Source organism: Calonectris borealis, chromosome 15 (genome assembly GCF_964195595.1).
Source record: "Calonectris borealis chromosome 15, bCalBor7.hap1.2, whole genome shotgun sequence".
Taxonomy (NCBI): domain Eukaryota; kingdom Metazoa; phylum Chordata; class Aves; order Procellariiformes; family Procellariidae; genus Calonectris; species Calonectris borealis.
Genome location: NC_134326.1, coordinates 2,486,820 through 2,499,912, shown reverse-complemented (window position 1 = coordinate 2,499,912; position 13,093 = coordinate 2,486,820). Strand labels below are relative to the sequence as shown.

At 52.5% G+C, this 13,093-nt stretch overlaps 1 protein-coding gene across 1 annotated transcript; it reads right to left on the bottom strand.

The window, feature by feature from the left end:
* Positions 1-5,827: 5,827 nt before the first annotated feature.
* LOC142088575 (protocadherin alpha-6-like) lies at positions 5,828-12,091 on the bottom strand. Its single transcript, XM_075164005.1, has one exon. It carries the CDS (start codon positions 9,557-9,559, stop codon positions 6,920-6,922), a length of 2,640 nt encoding a protein of 879 aa, XP_075020106.1. The 5' UTR covers positions 9,560-12,091; the 3' UTR covers positions 5,828-6,919.
* Positions 12,092-13,093: the final 1,002 nt, after the last annotated feature.

Genomic DNA, 13,093 nt, shown 5'->3' with positions numbered 1-13,093 from the left:
AAACTTAAAAAAAAAAAAAAAAAAAAGGAAGGGGAGTCGGAAAAAAGAAAAAGATAAAGCCTCTTTCCTGCTTCGCCTTCTGGACAAGGTAAATTAACACTGATTATTGGAGAGAAGGATCTCTCCTCTGACAGTCCCCAGTCGGATCACCCGCAGCCACAGACGAGCTCCCATCCAGCCCGCCAAAGCAGGATGGGGATGGCTCGGGTGGGCAGGGGAAAGTGGGAGGCTGCAGCACTCGAATTACTTGTAGAGAAGTAAATATCGGCGCCAGAGAGGTCTTGCATTTAGGGCATGCCCAGGAACTGTGGGGAGAAACGAGCTGATACCACACAGAGATAGCAGATCACGAGTGGAAAAAAAAAAAAATCAAAGCTCTCTGCTCCCCCGACTTTCTGCACCGAGAGCACAGTTAGCAGCTACCTCCTAAGCAGGTGGGAGAGGGCAGAAAGCGTTTCAAAACACCCTTCTGGCAAACCTTCCTGGAATGACCTTCGGCAGCAATTTACACAGACGGGTCTCAAGCCCTGACAACCCCTGCGGTCTCCTCCGTTTCCAGCATCCTTCTGTGAGAGCTTATTATCATGAGATCCTGATCGATCAAAAGCAAGAGGTTATAAATGTGCGACAAGGACAGATCTTAACCCTTCTTGCGTTCATTGTGTTTCTTTATGCAGCTGAGAATTTCCGGGCAACTGCAGAAGAACATTTCAATTATACATAGTATCAGGGCCTTTCAAAATAGGAGAAAATCGGGAGCACAGCCAAAAGTTGTACATTAAATAAAAAAATCGATATATCTCTTTGCATCCTCACAACTCAGCAAAACCTCCCAGTGAGGTCCCTACCCCGCCTGCACCGGAGCAAACCTTGGTCAGCCCCAGCACAAGTATCTGCCGGTATTATGATTTTTTAACTCCAGGCGCGCCTGGCAGTACCTCAAGGTTGCATTTTACTTCTACTGCGTTGACGCTACAGCACCCGTTAGAAGCTGCGGGGGGCGGGGGCTGAGTGCAGGAGCTGCGGAGCTGGTGTGCAGCCACCTTAAGTCACACTCTACGTAAATCCGTTCAACGGACCATTGCACACAATATACAATGTAAGTATTTACAGTACGCTGTTTACCTTGGTTTTTTGGTTTTGTTTTTTTTTTTTGATTGCTAACTGCCAAAATCCCCAATTCGCACCTAGTCACCATAAAATTGTTATCCAGATTCCCCCCGCCCCAAATTTGCCCTAGACTCGTCTTCTGCTAAGATATGAAGTCATCTACAATACATTAAAAAGTTGCTAGTTTTACTGCTCTGTAGTGATGCACAGTCATTATAAACACCCTGAACTAATGCAATAACACCTATTAAAAGTCACAGGAGAGACTGATAAATTTCCCTTAACATTGGTCTGCGGCAAAAATAAATCCATCCGTCTGGGAAGGCTAGGGCAGATGGGTGTTGGTGTCCCAGGTGCATTCACACGTAAAACACACAGACTCTACTTACCCTTCTGTGACTGGGTTTGCAACGAAGAAGCCCAAGAATTTTGGGCCCAAGATCCTTCTGTTGTACAGATAAACCCACTCAAAGGCAGATTTCCTTTAAATGTTAATATTGGAATAACAAGCTGTGGTTATGCACACCAGCGCCTGAAATATCAGCAGTGCTAGCAGAAACTGATTAACGAATAATCGCCAAAAATCAGTCAAAGTAATTGTACATTTGCCTCTTTCCAAGATGTACTCACCTTTTGAGAAGTATCTGGCAGCCTACACCGATTTTGACTTTAATTCACACATTTACTACTCATTTACCATCGAAATAATTTCTTCAGCTTTCTGCTACATCTCTTTAATTTTGTAGCGTTGCCTAATGCTTGTTTACAGGGCTCTAAGCGAACCTGCCTTCCATTCTCTTTCTTTCAACAATATTTTTAAATCTTACAACCCTGCTTCAGTACTTTGGCATACCTTATCCTATCGTCCCTTTCCACACTCTGCTGTGGACAGTGACGTCCCCAGCAGTCAGGCAGCTTCACTCACCCGAACACGCGTGTAGCCGGCACCATCTCAACACCCAGCTCCTACCGCTCTGCCTTCCCAGCCCAGCCTGGATGAGCGCCTGATCCACACACTGCTCAGGCAGACAGCTCTGGGTCACGGCCAAAATCCAGTGCTTAGTAATATTAAATATCCAGGGCCAGCTACACCACAGCCACTCCTGCCGTGAAGGGAGTAACACCGTTGTGCCATCGGGGCAGAATCCAGCCTTGCCCTTTGTGCGAAGCCACTGCTCTGCTCGGCAGAGTCCCAGGCCCGTTCCTCCCTACCTGTTCGTGCTCTAGGTCCCACATCCACCTGCCCCGGGGGTCTCAAGGGTGCCTTTACACTCAGTTTCTCCACTCTCACTCTTATTTGGCCGCTCTTCCACCTAACCCCTCTTTTCAGGGTCTCCAATCTCAAAGGTCTCCTCTCCATGTCAAGTCGCTTACCCTAATTACGTTATTACAACATCAGTTGTATTAAACACTTTTAATGTAGACACTTGCCTTGGTATCACAGAGGATAATGTAACCACTGTTTAAAACCCCTCGTCTTTGATCTCACGTTTGCCTTCGGTTTGCCGTCTCCGAACCGTTCCCTATTCCCTTCCCTCGGCTTGACCCATTCTTACAGTCGGTTTGACCCGAGTCGCCGAGAAATGCAACTTTTTGCGATCCCGAGGACATGGTCCGGGACCTCTGCGGTCTCACAGCTACACAACCCCTCTCATCATGTCCCGCTCCCCGACGTGCTCACAGAGCACTTCCTCCACGTCCCTCCCCCGCAGTGCTGCATTTACACCGCCTCAGAGCCCCGAGCATCCCTTACGTACTCTTTCTCCCGCCCCGTCTTATATTTTCAACCAATCATCCCCTTTTCCGGCAATAAGACGTCATTAGTCCAGCCTGCACGTTGTGATCGGAACAATGGTAGCGGCCAGAAGAAACTGTGAAGCAAGCAAAGGCAAAAAAATAAAGGTGAAGAGTAAAACTGGGTTACCTCGGGGCTGCGGAGCTCACGGCTGCACCACACGAAGGGCCACTCGTGTTTGAACATCATCATCTACGTCAGAGATGATTTTAAGGCGCCGTTTCCGCGGGCAACGCATCAGAGGCAGTGCAGACGCGGAGCGGTGCCTTCGGCGGTTTGCAGGACACGTCCCGCTCGGTATTGAGGCTGGGGAAAATCCCAGGGGTGCCCACCAGAAACGAGGGGCCCCACTGGTGCTAAATTAGGACACGGCGCTTCAGCGGGAGACAGCAGAAGGGCTGAATCCGTTCGGGGGAGCAGAAGGAGCCACAGCCCCGCGGCTGCTCCTCCGAGGGGAACCGATGAGCTCTCTGCGCCGGAAGCTGTCCCCGGACCGACCGCCAGCCCCGGCCCTCATCTCCACCCGGAAAGGAGCGTGTGAAAAGCTCGTACACTGACGGGAGCCCGACAGTAAATAGGGTCTGCCTGCGCACGGAGGAAGACCGGAGCCAGAAGCAGGAGCTCCTCCTCGGACCGAGCCCAAATCGCCAGCCCGGAGCCGCCGACGGAGGCGCAGGGACCTCGCTAGAGCCTGTGGGCTCCTCCGGGCAGAGATGAGCGCAAGGACGGCGATACCCCCAGCAACCCGAAACACCGGGCTCCTCCCGCTCGGGACCCAGCGTGGCAGGCAGCCCGCGCTGTCCTCCGTGGGAGCTGTTCCCCGCGGGAGCCGCCCCCCTCGCCGCGGGCTCACTCTCAGCCCACTCCTCCCCCGGCGAAAGGAGCGGGCAGAGCAGCTCTGCTGTTGGCCGCAGCGCCGGGCTGATCCGCGGTTGTTCCCACAGCTCCGATCTCCTCTCCGCGGAGGCAGGCTGTGCCTGCTGGCAGAGCGGGCAGCGGTGTCAGGATTGCCCTTCAACAAGCCACGGGAGCTCGCAGCTGCTACGTGGGGACAGCGGGAGCGGAGATGACTAAAAGGAGCCCGGGAGAACAATCTCGTAAGCAGAGGATCTCTGGATTTCGGCGAACCTTACGAAAATCCTCATTACCCACATTAAGCCACAGAAATACGAGCTCGCAACGTGCTATTTGCTATATCGTCGGCAAGAACTCGCCTCTTGAACGCGAGGGCGGAAACTGATCTATTTTCCCCCAGTTAGAGACCACCGGGCTTGTCGGAAGATGCCGGGGGGACAACAGCGACAGCGGGTACCGGGGACCGGTGCCGCTCGTGCGGCAGAGCGGCTCCGAGCCGAGCACCCGGCGTCTCTCGCAACTCCTCCGGCAGCCGTGCCGGGTATTTCCCGGCCTGCAAAATCTCCAGTTCTGAGGCTGCAAAACAGCCTCCGGCCGCCACGGCGCTGCAGCCGCGGCTCCGCCGCCCCTCCCGCTCCCAGAGCCGCCCGCGGAAGCGCTCGACAGCGCACCCGGCTGCGAGCCTTGCCTCAGCTGCCACGATTGCATTGTGCCTGATAACATCGCTGTTAATCAGCAACATTCCCCGAAACAATATGAGGCGGGAATGAGAGCCTGCGATTGCAGCGACTGACAGCCCTGCACGAAATCGTTGTCTTTTATTCTGGATATTCTAGCGCCTTCTGTTACCGACACCTGCCCGGACTGTGGTACGAAGTGAAAGCATCCACGAGCTCTGTTTCTGAAGTTAAGACTGCTTTATGTTTCTAAAAGAAATACTGAAATATTTCCTGACAGTGTACGTTCACATCTTCAATTCATTACTGCAATTCAATACGTTCACATCTTCAATTCATTACTGCAGTCAGAGAAACCAAGAGAAACCCTACGGAAGCCAAAGCCTCCCCTGTCCCGAACGATCGGATTAAGAGACTCCACATCGCCCTTAATCATAGCCCAAGGAAACGAGTTGCTTCCCACACCTGTACGCAAGTGCTGCGTTTTCCCCTCCTCTTCTACGGCATTCGTTAAACCTTCTTATAATCTTAACCAGAAGATTCTCCTTCAGGAGATCGCGGTTTGCTGTTCCTGCCTTCTGTCACACCCATGTGAATTAAAGAAAGAAAGTGATAGCTCGACAGCTCTGGGTTAAGCCTTGCCACTCACAAACGACGGTAGTTCACGCACACTTAAGAGGTGATGACCCACTCCCCTTAAGCACATCAGCTCTCGGACATGATCAAAGGAGACTAGAAACACAATCCCCAGCAATTACACGAAGAACTCAAACGTAAAACCCTTACTAATGGATCTAAAATAGATGCAGGAAGGAAAGATAAATTCGTGGGACATTCTCTACGGATCGGCGGGAGATAACCCACTCCTACGATTTTTTTCAAGACCGACATGAAGTTTTCAACGTTCTTTACTGGATTCCGGTACCCCTATAAGCACCATTCTTGTCAATTTGGAACCAACGATCCGGGTCTTATTTTTTTAGGCCCCGTCCTTCGTGTAAAACACTTCTCTTAGTACAAAACACAACAAAATGTACGTTCTTAAAAGAAATATACCGCGTTACAGATATCACTTTGCCACAAAACCATGGTAGTTATCTAAACGCGTGTCTGTGGCGAATTGAACGCGTAACACGAAAAAGAATTATATAAAAGTACTGTTTGTTCTTATTACCCCAGCAGCCCTACAGAATTCGTTTTTACGCTATAAAAATCAGATGTAAGAGATCTTCGGTTTTCCCTGTAGAAGCTGTACCCAATTTCTAACATTGAACAAGGAACACAAAACATAATCCTAATATCTCGTCTCAAAGAGTGCTTTGGAGCCGGTCTTGATGAGAACAGAGTCGATTCAGTGCCACTAGTGCATGGCCAGGATCAGCTGCTTCGGTAACAGTGATAACCGCGTAATTAAGCAATCACTCTCGACGCAGGGAAATCAATGTGGAAACTAGTGTCGAAAACTTTTCTCTAGCTGAACTTTTGTTTCGCAGTTTCTTCTGCTCTACTGCTGGAAGAACGAAAAGTTTTCAACCTACCATCTCTAGACTATTCAATATTGCATATAGAAGTCTTCCCTTCCACTTTTCCCTTAACCATTCTTCCTCCCTCTTTCGACTCCCACCAACTTAACAATTTTCGACTACTTTCCACAATTTTCGACCACTTTCCAATTACTGGGGTGGATGGGGTAGAACAGACGCCACAACACTACGAAGAGAGCGGGATCAGATCGTGGGGAGAGGCGCAGCGAGGCCAGGGAGCACCCCCTCCCTCAGTTCTCCACTTTTTCATAAAGCATCCTGTGTCTTGCTCTACTTTCCCCCACATTTTCACCGGACTTCCAGAGTCAGAACAGTACTCATGACCTCCACCAACGTTTCTTCCCCTCACTGCACCCCATAACTCTCACTTCATCTATATCAGCTTCATAAGATTCAGCGAGCTTCTGAATCAATTAAAAACCCGAACGATCCTTGGCGCACATGGACACAATACTCATCAAACCAAGTGTAACCATACCTGGTTTCAAAGATAACTAGTACCCTAATTACAAGCATCCTGAGGGAGCTACCAAACTCCTGGTCACCTCACGGGTGTTTTCACACACTGGAAGACGGTAAAAAAGGGAAAGAAAAGATCCGCTAACACCTACTACTGTCATTTGACGAGAAGTGGCAGGGAAAAAAAAAACTTACGACGCTAAGAATACCTTTAATTATGACGTCCTACGCAAGGAAAAAAAAAAAAAAAAGAAAAGGAGACACGGAAATTTTGCGAGGCATTCAGGTGGTTAAACAATGAAATTTCAAAAGGCGAACACGCATGTCTAACGCGCATTACCACGGGTACATCCAAGCGCAATACAAGGCTAGGACTCGCATTGTAAAATTATTACCACAGAAAAGATGTTTTAATACGCAGATGATCCACGAAATGTGACAGGTAAAAAGAACAACCCAAGAGAGAAAGAAAAAAACAATCAAACCATATTTGCGAACACACTTACCACGCCTGAAGCAAGTGGGGAGAGAGACGGACCCTTCCCAGTAGAACCGTTTTGTGCCGCGGGGCCGGGCGGCGGCGGGAAGTTGGGGCTGAAAACCATCAGGTCGCTCTTGCCCGCGCCGTCCGCCACGCACAGGCTCCGGCTCTGCCGCTGCGAGTACGACCAGCTCCCCACTTCGCTGGCGCACACCAGCGTCGCCGGCCCGGGCCCCGACAGCGCGGCCGCCCGCGGCGCCCACCGCGACGCCCCGTACAGCGCCACCGCCAGCAGGAACAGGCTCGACACCGCGCAGATGGCCACCACCAGCCACACGTTCGTCGACGACGACGACGCCGCGCCGGCCTCCGCGCCCGCCGCCGGCCGCAGCCCCGCCCCCGGCGAGGACGAGGACGAGCCCGCGGCCGCCAGCGCCGCCTCGGCGCCCTCCCCCAGCGACACGCTCAGCGTGGCCGTGGCCGAGCGCGCCGGCTCCCCGTGGTCCCGCACCACGATCACCAGCCTCTGCCGCGGGCCGTCCGCCTCCTCCAGCGCCCGCGCCGTGCTCACCTCGCCGCTGTACAGCCCCACGCGGAACGGGCCCTTCCCCCGCGGCTCCCACAGCTCGTAGCGCAGCCACGCGTTGTAGCCCGAGTCCGCGTCCACCGCGCGGATCTTCGCCACCACCTGCCCCGCCGGCGCCCCCCACGCCGCCCACGCCCACAACGCCCCCGAGCCCGGCCCCGACGCCGCCGAGACCGCGGCCCCGGGCCCCGGCCCGACGCCGGCAGGCGCCAGCAGCGCCGGCGCGTTGTCGTTCTCGTCCACCACGAAGAGCTGCACCGTGGCGTTGCCGCACAGCGGCGGCTCCCCCGCGTCCACCGCCCGCACCTCGAACTGCAGCACCTGCACCTCCTCGTAGTCCAACGGCTGCAGCGCCCACAGCCGCCCGCTCTCCGCGTCCACCGACACGTAGCTCGACGCCGGACGCCACCCGCCGCCCGCCGCCGCGCCCCCGCTGCCGCCGCCGCCGCCCTCCGCCACCGAGTAGCTCACGCGCCCGTTGCCCGCCTCGTCCGGGTCCCGCGCCCACAGCCGCGCCAGCTCCGCGCCCGCCGCGTTGTTCTCCCGCGCCAGCACCGTGTACACGGCCTGCGCGAACGCCGGCGCGTTGTCGTTCACGTCCGACACCGGCACCCGCAGCCCGCGGCTGGCGCGCAGCGGCGGCGCCCCGCCGTCCTCCGCCCGCACCTCCACCTCGTACTCCGCCACCCGCTCCCGGTCCAGCGCCTCCCGCAGCACCAGCGAGTACGACCCCGCCAGCCTCGCCACCAGCCCGAACGGCGCCGCCGGCCGCACCGCGCAGCGCACCCGCCCGTTCGCCCCCGAGTCCCGGTCCGACACGCTCAGCAGCGCCACCACCGTCCCCACCGCCGCGTCCTCCGGCACCGGCACCGACAGCGACGTCACCCACACCTCCGGCGCGTTGTCGTTCACGTCCAGCACCTCCACCACCACCTTGCAGTGACCCGACAGCGGTGGGGAACCTTTGTCTCTTGCTTCTATTGTAATCTCGTAACTATCCATTTCTTCGTAGTCTAATTTCCCTTGCAGTCTGATTTCTCCTTTGTTTTCGTCGATAGCGAACATTTCTTTTATTTGAGCAGCAACACGCCTACTAAATAAATATATAATATCACTATTTATCCCTTCGTCCAAATCCGTGGCACTGAGCTTGATTAACAGAGTCCCGAGCTCTGAACCCTCTACGACTTCCACTTTATAGATTGATTGGTTGAACTGGGGCGCGTTATCGTTCGCGTCGACCACCGAGATCACCAGCTCCATCGTGCCCGTCAGCGACGGCCGGCCACCGTCACTCGCCGTCAACACCAAACGGTGCACGGGCATCGTCTCCCGGTCCAGCGGTTTCGTTAGAACAAGAGCCAAAGACGCGCTCTGGTCATTATTCCCTTGATAATCGAGACGGAAATGCTCGCTGGGGCTGAGTGTGTAGGAGAGCTGCGCGTTGGCTCCGATATCTGCATCCGACGCGCCCTCCAGCGGGAACCGAGACCCTGGCAGCGACGATTCCGCGATTGTAAAGGCTTCTTCGTTCACGGGGAAGAGCGGGGCGTTGTCGTTGATGTCGGTGACCTCCAGCTCCACGTGGAAGACGCGCAGCGGCCGCTCCACCAGCACCTCCAGCCGCAGGGCGCACGGCGCGCTCTTCCCGCACAGCTCCTCCCGGTCCAGCCGCGAGCTCACCACCAGCGCCCCGCTCGCCCCGCTCACCTCCACGCTCGCCCGCCGGCCCTGCGCCACCAGCCGCAGCCGCCGCGCCTCCGGCTCGCCCGCCTCCAGGCCCAGGTCCTGCGCCAGCCGGCCCACCACCGTCCCGGCCTTGGCTTCCTCCGGCACCGAGTAGCGCACCTGCCCGCCGCCCAGCGCCCAGGCCGCCTGCAGCACCAGCACCCGCACCACGGGGCCCCAGCACACGCCCATCGCCGCCGCCGCCGCCCGCCCGGGCCCCGCACGGCTCCCCGCCGCCGCCCGCACGCCCGCCTTAAGGGCTCTCCGGCAAGCGCCGGGCGCCGCTCCGCGCTCCTCGGCCCCGCCCGGGCCAGCCCGCCGCATCCTGCCTCCCGCGGCTCCGCCGCCCGCTGACGGCACCCGCGGCAGCGGCTCGGGGAGGAGCCTCCTCCCTCCCACGGGTCGCGGCCAACAGCGGCACCTGGTGTCCGGCCGCGGCTCCTTCCGCCAGCAGCCTCCTCCCGCGCCCGGCAGCGGCACTCCGCTCGAGGAAGGACGGGCCGTGGCTCGCCCGCTCGCCCGACAAGCTCCGCCATTTGCCTTCGGAACATTTCCTTTTCTCAAAAACGATAATAGGTGGTTCTCTTTTCTCTTTTCTCTTCTCTTCTCTCTTCTATTCTCTCTTCTCTACTCTCTTCTCTTTTGGCTCTTCTCTTCTCTTTTCTCTTTTATCTTCTTTTCTCTTTTCTTGTCTCCCTTTTCTGTCATCTCTCTTCTCTCTTCCTCTTCTCTTCCTCTTCCTCCTCTTCTTTTACTCCTCTTCTCCTTCTCTTCTCCTTCTCTTCCTATTTTTCCTCCTCCTTTTCCCCTTCCCCTCTCCTTCTCTTCTCCTTCTCCTTCTCTTCTCCTTTTCTTCCCATTCTTCCTCCTCCTCTTCCCCTTCCCCTCTCCTTCTCTTCTCCTTCTCCTTCTCTTCCCATTCTTCCTCCTCCTCTTCCCCTTCCCCTCTCCTTCTCTTCTCCTTCTCCTTCTCTTCTCCTTCTCTTCCCCTTCTCTTCCATAAAGGCACTTTAATTGATATATACTTTCCAAAATGTTTCCTAAATGCCTACATTAACCCAGGAATCACATCTGGGAAGGCCCCCACTTCTCCTCTCCCGACTTTGTCTTCCCTACACGTTGTTGAGGAGGCATAACTCAGTTTCCTCACTTATTTCTTTCCTTGCAAAGAGAGTTCAGCTGTTTCCTCTACAGAAGAAGACTGTATCCTTGACCTTCCATCTATGGAAAGTACTCAGGTCTCCAGAAGAAATAGATTCACATGGAATTTATTTCTGCCTAGTGCAGCAATGCTAAAAACAAGCAGAAACTGCTTACTTTTTAATGGCTTTGTGACAGTGATGTAGCTGAGCAATCCCATGCACTCTCCTTGGTTTTCATACAGTAATTAATACAGTGAGGACATCATATTACAAAGAGTATCTGTCTGTCCATAACAGAATTGTTTTGCCTTTTGAAGTATAAGTCCAACATAAGAAACCAGCCATGCATACAAATTCCAAAGACTTTCAACTCCATCAGTGACTTCCTAACTCTATATGTCAGTCTAAACACAACCCACGTACCACAAATCCTCTCTGAAGGGTGAAATAGCTCAGACAACCTGAGCTCTCTGGTAGTCTTGACATCTCTCAGTAAAGTATTTCCTGTAAGTTTTATTCCCCACTTGTAGCTGCACAATGAATGACGATTTCTTTCTTACCTTTTTAGGCAGGTAGGCACTCACAGTACAGTAGAACAGCATGCCCATTACTGATGGAGAAGAGCCGCTGCAGAATACAGTACAGTCATCCATACATCCCGTGACTGACAACAACACAAAAGGGTTGCACCACTGCTCTGGCAAGGTACAGTTCGTCTTATAACGTGTTCCCAGGCTCCCACCTCATCCACTGATGTAAACAGACCAGGGCCCCTTTTCTACACAACTATGAACACTTGCTGCTACCCTGTCACACAGGCCAGGCAGCAAGATGAAACGGGTGACTGCACATGGTAGTGATTTGCTGGTTCTACCACAGAAGCATCAACGATGCAACAATAGGTAAAAATAAAACGAAGATACCAAATGCTGCAAAATCCAGTTAGGTCTGTCGATAGGTCATCTTTAATTACACCTGTTGCTATTCTAACAGTCTTGATTTATTTCCAAGTCTCCATTGTCCAGGCCGAGTTCAGGGATCACAGTTCACAATTTCAGGGAAGCAGGGCTGGAAAAGCAAACAGGTTTTGTCCAGCCTCTCAAATCCCGGCTGTATTGCCAGTGTTTCTGTATCCACTTATATGAAGGCGGAAACAGAAATTAAACCTGAAGTCTCATGGCATTCTCTCGAGGTAAACATCACCTTAAGAGTCTACAAAACAGTGAACCACAGTAATGGCAAGGGGCACAAATTCTGAAATCAAACAGTCAACATTATTTGGCAGCATGGCTCTCACCCACAATTACTGACACATCTCCTGAGAAAGGAAAGCTAAGCCACAGTCTATGGGGGAATAAGGCATTTCAAGTGTCATCCCAGTTCATATTCACATGATTGTCATAAAGCACACAAACAATAAGACACAAAATAACAGTTTATTTTCAAAAGTATTCCCAGGAAGGAAAAAAAAAAAAGAAAGGAAATACAAAGCCTACCACTGCAGGGTACATGGAACTAGCAGAATCAGGAACCATAGCTGAAGTGCTTCTACAAATGTATTCACGCACCAAAACCAAGTCCTCTAGCAATACATCTTGCCTAATATATCTGCACGTTTTTCACACCTACCTTGGTTTGTGCTCTTCTGCCGTTAAGTACTTTGTATTAGAAAGAACATTCACATCATACTTAGAAAGGGGCAACGTGAAATGCTTCTGCTATCTTTTCCATCTCCATATAATTCTGTAGTACTTCACAAACTAATATACGCCATGCAAGGCGAACAGAGAAGAACCTGGAGTACCAACTGTGGTCACCTTGCATGATCTCTGTTTCAGATGAGAATCAAAAAACTGGACAGACTTCTGATTAAGAAAAGACTGGAAACCAGCACTTTGCCAAAGCAAAAAGTTCATTAAAACTGTCCTACCTGCAAGACAGGAAAACGTACGAATGAAGACCCTCCATACAAAATGAAAGAAGGCTGAAAGAGGCATTTAGAGTCGTGAGTAACTACACAGATGGCAGGTCAACACTGCTGTTGGACAAAGATCTTTGCCAGAAAGTGTGCCATTTAATAGCTCATCAATGGATCTCAAAAAGTCATAGACAGTGAAGCAACAAAGATTATGGGAGATATTACCCTATGGAGCAGAGTTAAAATACAGGTCTGCTGAGAAAAACTGCAGAAAGAGTTGATGACCCTGAAGACCTAAGCAACATATTTTCCATGCAGGACACTACAAAGCTGAGCAGATGAGGAAAAAAAGGTGGCTTCAACACAGACTGTAACTGACGCTGAAACAACCATTTAAGGTTCTGAAATTACATCTTTGGCATAGAGAAGACATGGATGTGGACATATCAGCTCCGTTCTCAATGCCAATCAAAAAGGTGAGACTTATGACACAATGGAAGAAAAAATGCATTTCATTCAGCTTTGTGGAAATATAAGGTTCACCAACACTTTGAATATTTTGTAGAGGTCCTTCCCTTCTTAACACAGTAAGAAGAAGAGAGAAGACTAGAAGGCCAGCTTGATGGCCAGGATGACCAAAGCTTCTGCTTGAGGAACATTTTCTCGTGTTAAAAAATAAAAGACTGAAAGGCAATAGGAGAGAGGTCTTCGAAGCACAAGTACCATGAAGAATGATAAGGAGCAAGACATGAAAAACTAGATTGGACAACACCGCAAGAAAACCCACCCAACTTCAAC